At 49.4% G+C, this 18,883-nt stretch overlaps 1 protein-coding gene across 12 annotated transcripts in view; it reads right to left on the bottom strand.

The window, feature by feature from the left end:
* The window catches only part of Nrxn2 (neurexin 2), a 115,788-nt gene that overhangs the window by 83,815 nt on the left and 13,090 nt on the right, over positions 1–18,883 (bottom strand). For all 12 annotated transcript variants that reach the window (XM_008838927.1, XM_017799601.1, XM_008838926.2 and 9 more), the window contains one exon: positions 4,567–4,584. In XM_008838927.1, coding sequence (XP_008837149.1) covers positions 4,567–4,584 — 18 coding nt within the window. The remainder of the gene's footprint in view (positions 1–4,566; positions 4,585–18,883) is intronic.

The following is an 18,883-nucleotide window of genomic DNA, read 5'->3' as shown; positions in this document are numbered from 1 at the left end:
TTTTTTCTTTCTTTTTTTTTTTTTTTTTTTTTTTTTTTTCTTCCAGGAGGTGGAGAGAAAAAAGAAAAAAAAAAAACGGTCAACGAGAAAAAACAATTCGGATGGAGGAGAAAATAAAACACGACACAAAAATCAAAGCCACCTGGAGAGAAAGAGTCCTGTTAGCAGGGATCGGGTGGGCGGAGCCTCCGACCTCCCTCACACCCCCGCTCCCACAGTTCCCGTGACCCTGGGAGAAGGAGGAAAAGTGGGAAATCGAGGAACCTGGAACTAAAAGAAAACCATCCCTGGGGTTTAGAAAGACATCTCTCTGTCCCTAGTCCTCCCCGCTGCCTATCCCAGCTAAGTCCGGATACAGAGCAGGAGCCAAGAGAAACCTGGGGATCTGGGGACCTAGGAAGCTGGATAAAGGAAATTGAGTCTAGAGAAATCCTGGAGCAAAAGATGGGTGGTGTGAGTCTTTCACAAGGAGGTCTGGAGTCTAGGAACTGTGTTCTCTTGGACAACAAAATCAAAGGGGACAGCCAAGACCTCCAGGCAGGTGGCTAAACTCCCTGAGAGACCCAAGCATCTCATGCCTAAATAATCCCATAGTTGCCCTTTCCCTGGCCAGGTCCTAGATAAGCAGATCCCAAAGCAGACTGAGGACAACTCTGCCTGGTGGGTGAGCCCTGGGAGTCCTAACCTGAGGTACCCCCTCCTTAGCCTGAGTCAGTCTAGGCCCAAAGGGATCAGGAGCCCAGTCCCCAGAGAAGCTAACAGCCCCAGGCCAACAGCAGAACTAAGTCTCCAAGGTTCCCTGAAGAACCCATCAAACCCCAGATGCCTCTCCATCCAACCCCAAGCCTGCCTCCCTTCAGTGGGGTCTGGCAAGAAGGGAAGAGAAGGAACAGCTTTGCTGTGTCACTGTCACCCTGGGAAAACATCCCAGATGATGTGGCAAGGCGATGTGGGCTCTTGGGATGGAAAACTGGAGCCAGTATAGACTTATAGAGGCTAAAAAGCTGTAAGCATCACAGAGGGGGTCTGGGCAGTGAAAATAAGGGTGCCCAGGGCACGGGAGGCAGTGAGGAGGCTGTTGAGGATGGCAACGGTTACCTCAAGGCAAAAGCTTGGACCCTGGGAAAGACATGGCCAAATGGCTCCTGGTGCCTCTCTCTCCATTTCCCAGGGTTGCATTCATTTATTTTCCACCTCTAGATCTGAGGGCAGCTGGGGTGGGGGTGGGGGGGCATGGAGAGGCGGCCACAGCTGCTGCCGGGTGCAACCTCAGGACAGAATAGTTCTCGGACAAAGATTTGCCCAAAACATGTGCGGGAGCCCTAGCATTTGGGGGTGTCATAGTCCTTGCTCCCAATGGCCTCTACCCTGCCACTGACTCTTTCCTCAAGAAATGCTAGCACCCTCTTCCAAAACTCAGTGCCCAAGCCCAAACTTCCACTCAGCAGCACCCTGGTCCTGAGAGACTACTCCTAGAAATGCAGGCCTCTGCTACACTCAGTCCAGGAGCCAGAGGCCCCCTGGACCCATCTTCTTCTGGTCCTCTGCCCCCACCACCACCATCACCTACAACCTCCTTGGCCTGACTACTTGCTGGGAGAAAGGCAGGTCTCCCCTCAAGACCCTTCCTTTGCCCAGCTCCCCACCAGCTTCATTAGCATGCGGCTCTCTCCCTCTGTCACCAAGGCAACCAGCTGCTCAGCTCCCTCAGGCGTGACAGCACCAGCCATCTTGGTGAGGGGAGGCCAGTTCCCTTCCTGTCTACCCCTGGCTCAGCCCCAGCTGGCTAAGGGATCCCTCCCTAAAGCTGGGCTCTTCTCTCCCCCAACTCTGCAGTTTGCTCTGGTCCTGGCCCTAGTCCCAGTGGGGTTCTCTCTCACACGCATCCACCTGTGGCTTCTGTCCCTCCTCCCACTGCTGAGGAAGAGGCTGGCAGTGATGGATGGCCCTGCCAAGGGTCCTTCCTAGGGCGCTCTATTTGCCCCTGTCTGGGTCTCCTCTCCTTGCTTGCAAGAGGCTAGGATGAGAGGAGAGGTGTTCGGGGGCCTTCCGAGCAAGATGCCTGGGTTCCCGAGGAAGCTAGGCCTTAGGCCCAGCATCCCAAAATGGAGGGATGGAGAAGGGGAGGCATAGAGAACCCCTGGGGATGTGAAGGGGAGCACAATGCCAGGAAGGAGGCCCACCTTCAGCTGAATCATTCCCTTTCAGCCTCACCCTTGACTCTTCTGCCCAGAACCCAGAGATGACAGCCACAGAAAACAGAGACAGAAAGACTAGGAACGCAGACGCACACAGGGACACACAAAGGAGGATGCACACATGCATGCACTCGTGCACACACACACGCACATACACACACACACAGTCTCCCACCACACACTGCACTGCCACTGATATTCAGACCCACATCTAAACCACTGGCCACAAGGCCACCCTAGATCTCATTCCCATGTCCCCACAGCCCCAGCTTCTTCTTGTCTTTGTTAACACCCCCTTCCCACCCCCAGGCCACATCTCTGCAGCCCTTCCACCCTCTGTCACAGAGACCCTGCCCTTCATGTTCCTCTCCTTTCTGGCCTCTCTCCCTTGAGTTCTTTCTTTATTTATTTATTTTTATCTTATGTGTATGAATGTTTTGCCAGCATGCACACATGTACACCATGTGCATGCAGTGCCCGAGAAGGCCAGAAGAGGGTGTCAGATCCCCTAGGACTGGAGTTACAGACAGTTGTGAGCCGCTATGTGGGTGCTGGGAGTCAAACCCCAGTCCTCTGCAAGAGCAGCCAGTGCTCTTACCCTTGAGCCCTCTGTCCAGCCCCACTACTCCTGAATTCTTTGTCCCACCTTTTCACTTACCCTCTCCCTGTCTCTCTGTTCTCTCCTTCCTCCTCCCAAGCCTCTCCTCTCCCCCTTTCTTTTTCTTCCTCCCTCTATCTTTCCCTTTGTTCCAAAGGAGACATGACATCAAGAGCAAGTAAAAGTCTCACCAGCACTAAACCTTATCTCTACCCCTCAGAAGGCTGCATCCACCCAGACGTTCAGCTCTCTCTCTTTCTCTCTCGCTCTCGCTCTTGCTCTCTTGCTCTCTTTCACAAACACATACAGAGTTAAACACTGACACACAGAGATGCAAACATAGATGCAGACACACAAAGCCCTGGCCGCTCCTCCAGAGGCACACAGACACAGGACCACGCCACAAAAGATACAGCAAGTACATGTGGGTAGCACCCCCTCACAGACCAGAAACAGAGCTACATGACACAGGCACTCAGAGACATAGCACCAGCAGAGCCATGTGAATATGTGCACACACAGGCACAGATATAGACACACACACACACACACACACACACACACACACACACACATACACACACCTGTTGGGACCAGGATACCTGAGGAGCCCCAAGAGAGGACATATACAGAGACAAGACAAAGCATGGACATCACAAGGAAAATGGGCTCTACCATTCCCGGGCCTAGAGTCCTCACTGCGAGTTCTTCCCAGGACTCCCCCATCCTTGGCATCTCTTCTGTCCCTCCAGGCCCAGGGGTCTCAGAGTATGCCCCAACCCCTGCCTTCCCAGGATGGGAGACTGTGGGGCAGAGTGCTGACTGGGAGATGGCTTCGTCTTGTGGCCACTTTGCCACCTTCCCTAGGATGACTTATAAGTTCACCTGCAGCCCAGCCTCCAAGTACGGCCCACCCTCTCCTCGACCCCAGAGAAGGAAAAGAAACAGGGAAAAGCACAGCTAGAGGGAAACAGCAGAACCCAGAGAGTCCGGGGAAGGACAGGCACAGAGAGAGGTCCACGGACAGCATTCTGGAAAAAGAGAGGTGACGACAAAAACCAGAGAGAGAAAGGCAGCCAGCAGAGAAGGCGGGAAGGATGGACAGACCCAGAGAGTCCTGCTCCCAACCTTGCTCTGGGCTAAAGGAAAAACTGCTCTCTGCCCTCCCAGCTATGGGCAGCTTTGGCAGAGTAGAGGAGCTGGCCTTGCCACACACCCCTACCAGAAGACAGACCCCTCCCAAACTGTCTGTACTCTCACCCACACTCCCACGGACCTGAGCCCCACAGCAGAGGTGTGGATTCTCCCCAGTGCAGACTCCAGGCTGGCAGTCCATCCTGCACCTCCAGTCCTTCCTACGCATGGCTGGCTAGTCTACGCTTCCTAAAGTGGGCTGGGCAAAGCTCACTTCTGGGCACTTCCAACGCTGTCAGCTGTGTCCCTCCACCCCATGCTTCCCATCTCTTCCCAGAGGTCCCCTTTCCTTCCCCACTAGGAAGAAGAAAGGCCAGGGGTGCAGAATAGAACAGTGTGGGCAAGGAAAGGGGCCTGTCCTCTGCCTGGCAGCTCCCGCCCCCAATGAACAAAGAGTCTCACAGGAGGTAAGCTCCCAGGCAGCCCAACAGAGAAGACCCCAGACATCCTTTCCCTGGGGGACCCCCCAAACATGGACAGAAAGGGAGCTGTTGCATGTCCAATGACACCCCCTCACACAAGAACCCCCCCCCTGGGGATATGCATGTTACCCCAGTGACTGAGAGGTCCACTCACCTTCCATGGGGTGTTCCTCTATAGTCAGCGGGTTCAGAGAAGGGGAGCAGAGAGAAAGAGAAGAAAGGAGGGCTGTTAGCAAGCATACCAGAGATGGGTGCTTAAGGGGACTGAGGAGTTCCAGGCTCCACGATCCACCCAGGCCCTGACAAGAATAACCCAACCTAGAAGCCCCACTCTCAGGGAGCACAGCCTCACTGAGGACCTGACAGTGACACTGCTGTTCCTTCAATCAGTACCTCCCAGAGTCAGCCAGTCCAGGAGGGCTGGGAGGGTCTGCCCTAGGCATCCCTGCAGACCCTCCTGTTACATTCCAGGAGCAGCCCAGAGCAGGCATGTGACAGTTCAAGACTACACAGAGACCAGAGAACAGAGGCAGAGCAAGCTAGGGAGCAGACAGGTCTCCCAAACCCTGAGGCAGTTTCCTCCCTTGCATTCACTCCGCTCGGAGACAGATGGGGACATGCTCACACCAGAAACTGTCTCACTGGGCTTGCCGAGACACACTCTCAGTGACACACTGACACACATAGGCACTGAGTGATCTCCACCGTCACATTCAGCTCTCGAGCAACACACACCTGAAGCATTTGCACAGGAGGATCTGACCACCCCACAGTTCCCTACCCTCCCAGGAAAGAAGCATCTGCACAGTCAGAACACAGTTCTGTGGTATGGGCCAGGCCCTGAGTCTGATCCAAACTGCCCTATGATGTGCATCCTAGTCACTCAACTCCTCTGAACCCTGACTGTAAAGATGACAGGATGGACTAGACCCTTCTTTTCCTAAACCTCTCCCAGCTCTGGTTCTGCTTCTGTAAGAGAAATGCCTTCAGTTTTTGTTTGTTTGTTTGCTAATTTTTCTTTTTTGGTCTTTTTGAGACAGGGTCTCCCTGTAGCCCCAGCTGTCCTGGATTCACCATGGAGACCAGGCTGGCCTCGAACTCACAGAGATCTGCCTGCTTCTGCCTCCGGAATGCTGGGATTAAAGGCGTACGCCACCACGCCCGGCTTGTTTGCTAATTTTTTTAATGATTTTTAAATTATTTAATGTGTATGAATGTTCTACCTGCATGTGTCTAAGTGCACCTGTGTTATGCAGTGCCTGTGGAGGCAGGAAGAGGGCATCAGATCCCCTGGAACTGGAGTTTCAGACAGTTGTTCACCACCACATGGGTGCTGGGAACCAGACCCGGTAATCTGCAAGAGCAGCCAGTGCTCTTAACCACTGAGCCATTTCTCTACCCTCTGGTTTGTTTTGTTTTGTTTTGCACTTTTTGAGGCAGGGTCACCCTACAGCCACAGCTGGCCTGGAACTTGTTATAGAGATCAGGTTGGCCTCCTCACAGAACCACCCATCTCTGCCTTCCAAGTGTGGGGATTAAAGGCATGTGCCACCACGCCCAGCTCCCTGTTTGTTTTTGAGACAGGGTTCCAGTCTTACTTTGTAGTTCAAACTGGCCTGGAACTTGCTATGTAGTCCAGACTTCTAACTCAAGGCCATCTTCCTGCCTCCTGAGTGCTAGGATTACAGGCATGCACCACCTTGCACAGTTTTATGCAGTGCTGGGATCAAACCCAAAGCTTCATACATGCTAGGCAAGCACTCTACCAACTGAGCTGCATTCCCGGTATCAAAATGCCTTGTTTGTTTGTTTGTTTGTTTGTTGTTTGTTTGTGACAGAGTCTCAGGCAGGTCACACTAGTCTCAAATTCATTCTGTAGCCAAGGATGGCTCTAAATTCCTGATCCTTCTGCCTCCAACTCCCAAGTGAACCCAAATGCCTTCTTAACAGCTGGGTGATGCAAAGGGCCTCCAGCTGAATGGCCACTTTAAATTCAATCAAATTCAGTAGGCCATGCAGGACACCCCCTAGGTCATACCACACCCCATAGGCCATCAGCCTCACCTAGACCTGGTCTTGGGGCACGCCTAATGGGTAAAGAGAGAAGGTGGAAGGGGTGGAGGATGGGAGCCCTTCCTTCAACTAAGCTACAGCTCCTCAAGCAGGCTGTGCTCTGGTCTGCTTTGTCAGAGGACCATGGAGCTCCCGGCTCCAAACATTTGTCACACATCACATATCCACCTACTGGGAACCTGATAGATGAAGCCAAAAGCTGAAGAAATATAAATACACAAACCCATGGGGGAAAGACATACACATGCCTGCAAACCCCAGGATAGACACAAATTCACACATGCACACACATAGTCTCCTCCTGTCTCTGAGCCTATTTTGTGTGATTTGTTCACGCACTCTTGGGAGAAGGGGGGCACTATACTGCAATAACAAACAGTTATTTATCAAATCTTATACATCTCTATAATACACATGCACTGACTGAACGCAAACACCAAGAGATATTAGATGCCACCACCCGCCACCCCCACCCCCACACCCAATCCCTTTGGTGGATAAAAACACACTCCACAATGAACACAGATGATTTTATATCTATCCACTCTCTTCATACACCCACATCCACCAGCCTCCATATCACAAACACACTCCACACAACAGAGAGACTTGTGCCTCTCTGCACTCCCAAAGCTGAATATTCAATGATTTTCCTAAATATACTGAGTTTCATCACAGTTATAGGGGAGCTGACCAGTTAAAGGGACCTTCTGGGAGACCCCTGGGCTCCTGAAGGACTACTGTGTCAGAACTCTTTGGTCCCAGCATGCTAAGGCCCTGGTCAGTCAGCACACCCAAGTCACTAGCATCAGTGCAAATAAGTCATGTTTCTTTCAAGATAATTCCACATGGCAGATATCTCAAAAAGCATTTCCACCAGCACCATGCCATGCTCCAGAAGGCAAAGCCAGCAAGCTCAGTTTGCTCCCAGCTCCTGAGAAACTGCACTGAAGATCTACACACCTTTCCCCCTCTGGTGCTCTGTGGTCTCTGCAGGTTCACCTGCACCCCTTGCACACCATCCCAGGCCCTGCCAGGTCTACCTCCTTACCCTCACCTGCCTCTTTTTCTCCCTGCCCACCTTGAGGGCTTAGGAACTCCCTAAGCCCTGGCCTCTGCCCTGAGTAACAGTCCTATATCCCCACCTGGCTGCTTGGCTGCCCCACAACTGCATGAACAGCTTGGTGCTATCTTAACTCCAGCTGAGCCCGTGCCCAGCATCTCTCCTCAGAAACCAAGCACCCCTCCTCCTCTGCATATAGCAAAGGCATTGCTTCCCAACCAAACATTTTTATTTTTACTTTTTGAGAAAGAGTCTCCCTGTAGCCCCAGCTGGCCTGGAATTCACTGTGTAGACCAGGCTGGCCTCAATCTCATAGAGATGGACCTGCCTCTGGCTCCAACCAACACTTCTTGATCTCCTAAAAGTGCCCCAGGCTCCCAAGATGTCACCTAACCCAAAGCCAGGCTCCCTCCCAACCCTCATGTACAGCATGGGCCCCAGGCCATTCCCCACCACCACCTCTCTGCCCTCACCCCTCAGCACAAGTTCCTGAAACAGCTTCCTCCCAACTGTCCCTTGCCCATCCCTGTACACCTCACTCAGCATGGGGACCAGACACACCTTGCTAAACCCCTCCGTGATTCGCACACACTCAGAACATCTCAGCAGCTGTGGCTAAACCTCTCTAAATGTATCCCCCAGCCATCCGAACAGCTATCTCTTAGGGTCTCCCAGGCTGCTTGCCCTCAACCTTTCCAAGGTGGCTTCAGAAATCTTTCTCCCGGGGCTGGAAACATGGCTCAGTGATTAAGAGCATTGGCTGCTCTTGCAGAGGACCTAGTTTCAATTTCCAGCACCCACTTGGTGGCTAACCACCATCTGTAACTCTAGTTCCAGAGTAATTCAATGCTCTGCCCTCTTCTGGCCTCCTCAGGCATTTCATGACATGGGTGCACTTACATACATGCAGGTGATATATTCATACACATAAAAGAAAAAAGGAAAAAAAAAAGAAATCAGGACTGGAGATATGGCTTAATGGTTAAGAGCACTGGCTGCTCTAGCAGGGGACCTGGGATGAGTTCCCAACACCCACATGACAGCTAACAACTGTCCTAGTTCCAGTTCCAGAGACGCTGACGCCCTCTTCTGATCTCCATGGGCATTTCACTACACAGGTACATTTATATGCATGCAAGCAATACACTCATACACATAAAATAAAAAATAAATTATTTTTTCAAATCTTTCTCTTGGGCCTGGAGAGATGGTTCAGCTGTTTAGAGCACTGACTGCTCAGCTGTTTAGAGCACTGACTGCTCTTGCAGAGGACCTGGGTTCAATTCCCAGCACCCACATGGCAGCTACAAATCGTCCTTAACTACAGTTCCAGGGCAATCCGAAGCCCTCTTCTGACCTCCGTGGCATTGCATGACACAAGTGCACTCACATAAATGCAGGCATTATACTCATACACATAAAAAAATAAAAAACAAAAATTAAAAAAAATGTTTAAATCTTTCTCTCAAACCCTCTCCTCCTACCTGTATGTCTTGATTGAACCAGACACCCAGAAAGCAATCCTCTTTTTTTCCCACTCCAGTCACCTCAGAACCTTGGGGTTCCACCTTCTAAAACCTTCTACCCTCACCAGGCAACCCAGGCCAGGCCTCCCCTCTGTTCTCCGGTGAGCTAAATAAGCCTCCGAGATGATTCTCTTTCAAGTCTTTTCACCCTGCAGTTTATGAGCATGGGCCACCTAAGTGGTCTGACCACATCACAAGCCTACTTCAAGTGGACCATGGCTGGCCTTCACCAGGAGAGACTCAGCCACCTCAGGAAAGCCCCTTCAAGTCTAACCACACCTCCTCCGCACACACCCAGCCTCTTCCCATTCACCTAACAGGCCATTTCTGCACAATCTATTCCCTGGGCTTCAAACACTGCCCCCAACACACACTCACACACACACATGCATGCACACAGCTGTCTGACAAAGTTGATGTGACCCACGTCAACACATATCTGTGTATTCTAAACACAGGAGAGCAGTCAGCCACCCTCTTTGGGGCACTGTCTTAATGGACATATATTCGCTTTTAGGATTGCACTTGATGAAGCCATATTGCAATTGTGACTTCGTGTCTGCTTCCCTATCAGACTGTGAAAATGTCCAAGAGACAAAACAGCGTCTCATTCATCTCTCTGTCTCCAGCTGCTTGCACAGTTCCTGGCTCATAAAAAGACATTGCTGTGTTTGTTGAGTGAATAACAGAATAACCCTTCTAGTGTTCTGAGCACTGTAGTGGGCCTGGCTCCTGATGCGCATTGTTTCCTGTACCTACCACTGCTTGGCTGACACCTGAATACAAATGACTGTTCCTCCCTGTTAGAGATGAGGAAACCAACTGCCGAAAGCAGGTACAGCGTCCAGGAGATGGTTCGGCTGGTAAAGTGATCTGCCACACAACCATGAGGACAAGAGTTTGGATCTCCAGAACCCACGTAACGGCCAGGTGGGCACGGCAGCAGTGGTAATTCCAGAGTGCAGGTAGAGACAGAAAATCACCCAGAGCAAGCTGGCTAGCCAGACTAGCCACAACAGGAGCTCCCAGTCCAGTGAGAGACCCAGTGAGGTACCCGATGTCGACCTTGAGCCTGCATACACATGCAAACACACATATACACATGTATACCACACACACATGTGCATGTATACGCAAGAAAAAAAAAAGCAACTTATCCAAGGTCATGTTGTTGGTGGCAGGCAGTCAGATTCGAATCTAGAGGGCCAGCAAGATGGTTCTGTGGGTAAAGATGCTTGCCGTGCAAACCTAGCAACACGAGTTCCACCCCATAACCCATGCAAAGGAGGAAGGAGAGAACTAACTCCACACAGTTGTCTTCTGACCTCCACATGCATTGTGGCACATGCACACACACATACACATCATGTATACACATACCCTGTACATAATAATTATTTTTAAAGTTTTATTAAAGAAATGTTTAACAATCTATATCTTAGCCAGGTATGGTAGCACATGTCTTTAATCCCAGCATTCAGAAGGCAGAGGCAGGTGGATCTCTGTGAGTTCAAGGCCAGCCTGCTGGTCTACATAGTGAGTTCCAGGCCAGGTGGGGCTACAGGGAGACCCTGTCTCAAAAAGACCCAAAAAAAAAGTCTAAAATCTAAATCTCTCTAGCTTTAAAACCTACAGTGGGGCTGAGGGTGTGGCTAGGTTAGTAGAATGCTTGCCCAGCATGTACAAAGCTGTGGCTTCAGTCCCCAGCACCACATAAACCTGGCCTGATGGCTCATACCAGTGATCCCAGTATTCAGAAGGTAGAGGCAGGAAAAATCAAAAGTGCAAGGTCAGTTGGGCATGGTGTTGTTCAACTTTAATTCCAGCACTCATGAGGTAGAAGCAGGTGGATCTCTGTAAATTTGAGGCCAGCATGGTCTACATAGTAAGTTCCAAGTCAGTCAAGACTACACAGTAACACCCTGTCTAAAAAGCGGGGGGAGGGTGCTGGAGTATGGCTCAGTGGTTAAGAGCACTGGCTGCTCTGCTCTTGCAGAGGACCTGGGTTTGGTTTCAAGCACCCACATGGTGGCTTAACAACCATCTGTAACTCCAGGTCCACAGAATCCAACACCCTCTTCTGGCCTCTGTGGGCATTGCATGCATGTGGTATACATACATACATGCAGGCAAAACAAACATATACATAAAATAATAAATCAAAAATGATTTTTTAAAAATTTGAGGTTATCCTCAGCTATATAGCAAATTTGAAGCCATCCTGGGCTACATGAGCTACTTTCAAAACAAAACAACAACAACAACAAAAATCAGATTCCAGGGCTAGAGAGGTGGCTCAGTGGTTAAGAGCACTGACTGCTCTTGCAGAGGACCCAGGTTCGATTCCCAGCACCCACATGGCAACACCCTCTTCTGACCTCCTTGGGCATTGTATGGCATGAGTGCACTCACACACATGCAGGCAATACACTCATACACATAAAATAAAAATAATAAAATATAATAAAAAGTGTTTAAAAAGCAGATTCCATCTCTTAGATCTCTCAGCTTCACTGTTCACTGTAGGAATGACACACTCAGTGGGTTGTGTTCTTAGCCTGAAAGTCAAGGCAGTTAGAAGCTTCTAGAACTCTACAGAGGTTGTATTGCCTCTCACTAAGCACAACCAATTTTGTCTCCTCACCAAACCTGATGTTTCTCGGTTCACATCCCCTACACTCCTGGCAGGAGCTCTGCCTTTCATTGACCATCACAACTCACTCTCAGTCATTCTTCAAGGTCTAGCCTAGTTCCACCTCCTCCTGGAAGCCTTGCCTGACCACTGGGGTAAAGAACCCTGGGGTAAGGGATCTATGGATCCCTTAGCAGAGTGCAGGAGCACTGTTCTTCCGAGGGTCAGTCAATTTTCCAAGTTCACAAGGTTGGGACTCAAGGCTGCCAGGCTACACCAGCCATCCTACTGTCCCTCCATGGAAACACCTAGCTCAGCTCCACACCACTCCCTAAAGAGGTTCATCCCTTCTGCCTGGCACCTCTCCCACCCCCTGGAAGTGTCAAGACCACAGGAGCTGGAAGTTGTTGGTGACATAGGAACTTCACATTTGTGACCTCATGCATTCAACTTACACACGCGTGTACACACGCACACGTACACATACACATACACGTGTACACACACACACTAACCCAGCAGAGGACAGAGATGTGTCAAAGACGTCATTGTCTTGCCTGACATGAACTCAGGATTTCAGCAGATTCTCTATTGAGGACAGCAATGAAGACAGACCAGAAAAGGATCGGAAAGTTCTAGGTTGTCAAAACCAAGTACCATGGATCCCGCTTGCTCTTAGTGATGCATAATCTTGTAAAGATTCCCATTGAAATGTTCTCAGTGTGAGTTTTGTGTTTTAACGGGATAATCTGGCTCTCTGGGTGAGTTCATCCCCCCAGAGGGATCAGAAAACTGAGATTCTCTTACCTAGCCCTATGGACCTTTCTCTGGGCTGGCCTAGCTTAGTGGTAGAAATGTGAACATCCTCACCACATTTGATTTGGGGGAGAAGCTGTGGCCCTGGGATCTGAGGTGGTTACTGGTTTCTAATGAAACCTTTAATCCAAGCACAGGAGGTAGAGGCAGGCAGATCTCTGTGAGTTCAAGGCCTGGTCTACACAGCAAGTTCCAGGCCAGCCAGAGTGAGACCCTATCTCAAAAAACTAAAATAAGAGGCTGGAGAGATGGCTCAGCTGACTGCTCTTGCGAAGAACCCAAGAGTCTCTTAAAGACTCTGAGCCTCCGGGCTGGAGAGATGGCTCAGCAGTTAAGGGCAGTGACTGCTCTTGTAGAGGAACTGGGTTCAATTCTTAGCACCTACATGGTAGCTACATATCATCCTTAACTCCAGTTCCAGGAGAATCTGAAGCCTTCTTCTGACCTCCATGGCATTGCATGACACAGGTGCAGTCACATACATGCAGGCAATACACTTATACACATTAAATAAAAATAATAAGTAGCTGGGCATGGTGGCACAAGCCTTTAATCCCAGCACTTGGGAGGCAGAGGCAGGCGGATCTTTGTGAGTTCAAGGCCAGCCTGGTCTACATAGTGAGTTCCAGGACAGCTGTGGCTACAGAGAGACCCTGTCTCAAAAGAGAATAATAATAATAATAATAATAATAATAATAATAATAAAATGTTTAAAACAAAACAAAAGACTCTGAACCTCATTCTGAACCACGACAGAATGGAGACTCAGACAGGGCAATCACAAGGATCAAATGAGATGCAACACTCTAGGCACCTGGCAGAGACCCACTAGCTACAAGGCCCTCACCCTTCCCTCGACCCTCCACTGGTCTCTGGGTTCTAACTGTCCCCTCCTGTTTCTGAGCCTGCTTCTTTTCTCCTCCTCCTGGGATGTGTTCAGTCCTCCACCTTCTTCACAGGATCCCAGCACCTTAAGTACGGGCCCCTATGTGGCTCCCAAGGCTCTTGCCTGTACCTGATCTGCAGACTCAAAGCTCTGGTCTCACATCCAATCATCTTGTGTGATGGTTAGTTTTGTCAACTTGACACAATCTAGAATTACCTGGGAAGAAAGTCACAATAAGGAATTGTCTAGATCACACTGGTTTGTGGACATATATGTCTGTGGGGGATTGTTTTGATTACCTTAATTGATGTGGGAAGACCCTGCCTGAAAGTGGGCAGCACCTCCCTGGTCTGGGGATGTAAACTGTTCGAGAGAAGAGATGGTGAACCTGCATGTTTATGTGTGTAACTGCACCCATATCATGCAGTACCAGTGAGGTCAGAAGAGGCTGTCCCCTGGAACTAGAGTTATGGACAATTGCTATGGGGGTACTGAGATTTGAATGTGGGTCTTCTGCAAGAACAGCCAGTGCTCTTAACTGTTGAGCCATCTCTCCAGGCCCTCTCTCTGCTCTTGACTGTGATGTGACCAGCTGCTTCAGCTTCCTGCCTTGGCTCCCCCCGACTGATGAGCTATAACTGGGAACTGTGAGCTAAAATAAACTTGCTCTCCCCTAAGTTGCTTTTTGTTAGGGCATATTATCCTGAAATGAAATGAGAATATCCCAACTCCCCCTTCCTTCTCACCATCCTTCCAACCCTGCAAAACTGAAACTTGATGAGTCCTCCCTCCCACCCCAAAGTGAAAGGCAGAGTCTCTTCCACAGCTTCCGTCCCAGCAGTGGCTGTGTTCTACCACAGCTAATGTCGCTTTCTAAAACAACCAAGGTTCAGGGCCTCCAAATCTCTTGCCTGGGCTGGGGAGATGGTTCAGTTAGTAAAGTGCTTGCCTCACAAGCAAAAGACCCCCCAGAACCCAGGTTTAAAAAGGCAGGTGCAGTGGCACACACTAGTAATCTCAGCACTGAGGAGGTGGGGACGGAATGACCCCTGGGACTTGGACAGCCAGGTAGCCCACCCAGTCTAATTCGAACATTCCAGACCAAGGAGAGATCCTGTCTGAAAAAGCAAGGTAGATGATGCCTAAGAAGGACACTCGAGGTTGTCCTCTGGCCACAGGCGCGCAAGCACACACACACACACACACACATACACACACACAAATTAATTTTAATTAATTAATTAATTAAAATAAGTAGAAACCTCTTGTCTGAACCATCTCCTAAGTGATTTCTCCACCATCTACCTGTCCTCTGGAATTCCTCTACATTTCACTCCCCTGCTCTCTAGAGACAGCTCTCATCTCTGATTAAAAACCCTTCTGTGACTCCATTTTCCTGGACACTGTGGCCAGTCAACACCCATTAAGCATCAAGTGAATAACTTAAGCCAGACCCCCAAGGCCTGGCCTCAACCCCCAGGGCCTGGTCTCAACGCCCAGGGCCTGGCCTCAACACCCAAGGCCTGGCCTCAACGGGCTTCTCCAGCCATAAACTCCACTCCCCAACCCCACTCCTGTGGCTACCTCTCTACAGACAGGATTTCCTGCATATTTCCTCTCTCCTACACCATTGTTCATACTAGTCCCTCTGCTTAGAGCACACACCCCCACCCTCACCCAAGTTTGCTAATCCATGTTCAAGGCCATTCTGAATAACATTTCACAACCCCATTCCTAATCCTCTCAATTTGTAAACCCTCCCCTTCCTGGAGACACTAACAGCACTTTATAGGAGTGACCAGGCTAGGGGTATAGTTCAGTGGAAGACTGCTTGCCTGGCATGCTGGAAGCCCTGGGTGCAATCACTAGCATCAACATTTAAAAAGTTTTAAAGGCCAGGTATGGTGGTGCAGGCCTTTAATCCCGGATGGATCTCAGTGAGGACAAGGCCAGCCTGGTCTCCACAGTGAGTTCCAGGCCACCTGTCTCAAAAAAAACCCTCAAATCTCAGCATCAGCAGTCTACTGGGACGGCAGAGTAGGTAAAGCACCTGCCAAGCCTGACAACCTAAATTCAATCCCAGGTACCCACATACTTGAAGGAGGGAACTGACTACTGTAACTTGTCCACTAACATCCACATGTATACACATATACACACATACAAATAAATAACTGTAATAAAATCACTTAGAGACTGTCCCTGTGCCATTTTAAATGGGGGCAGGAGCTGGAGAGATGTTCAATGGTAAGAGCACTTGTGGCTCTTCCAGAGACCCAAGTTCAGTTCCCAGCACCAACATCAGGCAGCAAACAACCACCTATAACTCCAGTTCCAGGGGATCTGACACCTTTTGGCACACACACACACACACACACACACACATATTATAAGTCGGGCATGGTAGCACAAACCATAAATCCCAACATTTGGAGGCAGAGGCAGGCAGATCTCTGTGAGATCGAGGCCAGCCTGGTCTACATAGTGAGTTCCAGACCAACTGGAGCTACTGGGAGACCCTGTCTCAAAAAAAAAAAATATCTAGTAACATGCTATCTTCAAGGGTGTCTTAGTTTGTTCTTCATTGCTGTGACAAAATACTCTGACCACTACCAACTTGGGGAGGAAAGGGTTTATTTGTCTTACATCTCCCAGGTCGCAGTTCATCAGGGAGCCCAAGGTAGGAACTCAGGGCAGGAACCTGGAGGCAGGAGCTGGAGCACAGGCCATGGAGGAATGCTGCTTACTGGCTTGCTCCCTTGGTCCCTGCTCAGCCTGCTTTCTTATACAACACAGGCCCACCTGCCCAGGGGTGGCACCATCCACAGTGGGCTGGGCCCTCCCACATCACTCAACAATCAGGAAAATTGACTTGCTGTTGTCCCACAGACATGGCCACAGGCCAGTCCAATAGAGGCAATTCCCCGATTGAGGCTCCCTCAACCCAGGTGTGTCAAGTTGACACTAAAGCTATCCAGCACAAAGGGGCAAACTTTACATTTATCTACTTATTTATGTTGTGTACATGTGTTTGACACAAGATCTCAATGTAGCTCAGGCTGGCTTCAAATTTGTGATGATTCTCCTGCCTCAGCCTTCTAAATGCCTGTATTATACAAGTGCACCACCTACCTGGCTAGCAGTCTACTATTTACACAAAGCTACAATGCCTATTGCAATTCTAGGCATGTACCACACTATGTGTTGTGTTTCGGTGGTTTATTTATTTATTGTGTTGCAGGTTGAGGATTGCTACCTGAAATGCATATATATATGGAGGGGGGAAGAGAGAGAGAGAGAGAGAGAGAGAGAGAGAGAGAGTTTGGCGTGGGACCCGAATCAGAACAGAATATTCATTTACTTCATATATGTGCTGTGCGTAAATCCTACAAAACCTTTTCACTGAGCCTTTTGTTGCTGTTGTTGTTTAGAAGGGTTTGAAACAAAGTCTCACTATGTAGCCTTGGCTGGCCTAGAACTCACTATGTAAACCAGGCTGGCCTCAAACTCATAGAGATCCACCTGCCTCTGCTTCCCAAGTGCTAGGATTAAAGGCATGCACAGCTGGCCTTGAACCTTTTTTTTTTTTTAACTTCAGTCCATTCAAGTGAGGTCTGATGTGAAATTTTTCCCTTGTAATATCACATCAGTATCCCCAAAATTTCGGCTTTAGAGCATTTGGATTTCAGATTTCTGGACTGAAGATGTTCATCTTATATTTATTTATTAATCAGTTCTATGTGTAGTGACTATGAGGTAGGTACCATTATTAGGGCACTTAACAGATGCAGAAGCTCAAGTCTGAAGCCACTGGCCAAGCGGTCTGAATGCAAAATGTCTTAACCATGCCTGTACTAACCAGGCCTGACCCTGCTTAGCTTCCAAAATCAGACGAGACCCGGCACATTTGGGGTGGTATGGCTGTAGACAGCATTACTCATTTCTGATTCCCCCATAGGGCCCAGCACACTGCCTATCACTAAGGGGGGGGAGGGCATGATCGCCACCTGTTGAATTAAATAGCTTGCAAGCCCATGGCATGCATGTGGCCACCGCTCCGTAGCACGCACATGGCCAGTTCTTCCTCTCTTGACACTCAGCCCTCTGTATCTAGGCCTCCACTCCACCGGAGGCCTCCCGTACCTAGTTGCACAACCCCTTCCTTGATCACTTTTCAGCCCTTCTTCACACACATGAGAGACGAGGGAGCAGAGATGGCAAACTACTGCAAAATCCCTATCTACTTTACCCCAGCTTGGCACACACACAGTCAGCAGGAGGTACAAGATGTTCAGTCACTCATCCTTAGCTCTGCCAGCAATTATATGTGGCCGGGCACCCCCGAGAAAGGAAGAAGACAGGCAAATTACCTGGCATGGAGGTTCTCAGTCAGCAGGTAAGCCCATACCCCAGAAAATTACAGGGGAGATTCCAAAAGATCCGCAAATCCATACGTGCACCAAACACCTCAAGGCAGATCAGTACATCTTGTCTATAAAACTGAAACTATTTTTCCTAATGTATATTTTATTAACCACAATGGCAAATATAACATCAAAGTCATCTGAAAGCTTTTCTGAATTCATGAGCGCTTTGAGTCATTTGTTTTCCAATAAGCACATATAAAAATAATAACTACTCTTTGGAAGGTGTACTGTGAATTACTGACTTTTAAAAATGGCCTGGATTTCAGAGAAAGTTGGAAACCACTCAAAGCAGATAAAAATGAAGTGACTAGCTTCCAGGGAAGCTTGAGGAAGCTGGCCCTGAGACTGCTCAGAGATCAGGAGCCAGACCTGGCTCAGTCTTCCTGGCCCCACCCCAACAGCCAACCGTGGAAGTGCATGGCCTTGCTCCTTAGTAGGATAAAAATGAATTGGAAGGGCCAGCAAGATGGCTTCATGGGTAAAAGCACTTGCCGCCAAGCCTCATAACCTGAGGTCAACTCCTTGGCCCCACATGGTAGAAAGAGAGGACCTACTCTCACAAGCCATCCTCTGACCTCCACGTGTGCTATGACATGAGTGTCCTCCCCAAGAGATAAACAAATGTAATAACCATTTTTAAAAATAGCCGAGTGTGGGGAGCATGCCTTTAATCCCAGCACTCAGGAGGCAGAGGCAGCGGATCTCTGTGAGTTCAAGGCCAGCCTGGTCTACATAGCAAGATCCTATCTCAAAATAATAATAACAACAACAATAATAATAGATAAACCAGCAAGTAAAGTCACTTACTACCCAAGCCTGATGACCTGAGTTCAATCTCCAAAACTTACGTAAAGGTAGAAAGGAGAAAACAAACTCTACAATTTGACCTCCACATATGACCTCCACATATATGCTGTGGTACGTGTGCATCCGTACACATGCACCAGTAATAAATTTTAAAAAGCATTGGCTGGCCAGGCATAGTGATGCACACCTTTAATCCCAGCACTAGGGAGGCAGAGGCAGGCAGATCTCTGTGAGTTCGAGG

The sequence above is a fragment of the Nannospalax galili genome, unplaced genomic scaffold (assembly GCF_000622305.1).
Source record: "Nannospalax galili isolate Female #2095 unplaced genomic scaffold, S.galili_v1.0 scaffold1659, whole genome shotgun sequence".
NCBI lineage: Eukaryota > Metazoa > Chordata > Mammalia > Rodentia > Spalacidae > Nannospalax > Nannospalax galili.
Note: the sequence above shows the minus strand (reverse complement) of the source record. Positions and strands in the feature narration are given on the sequence as shown.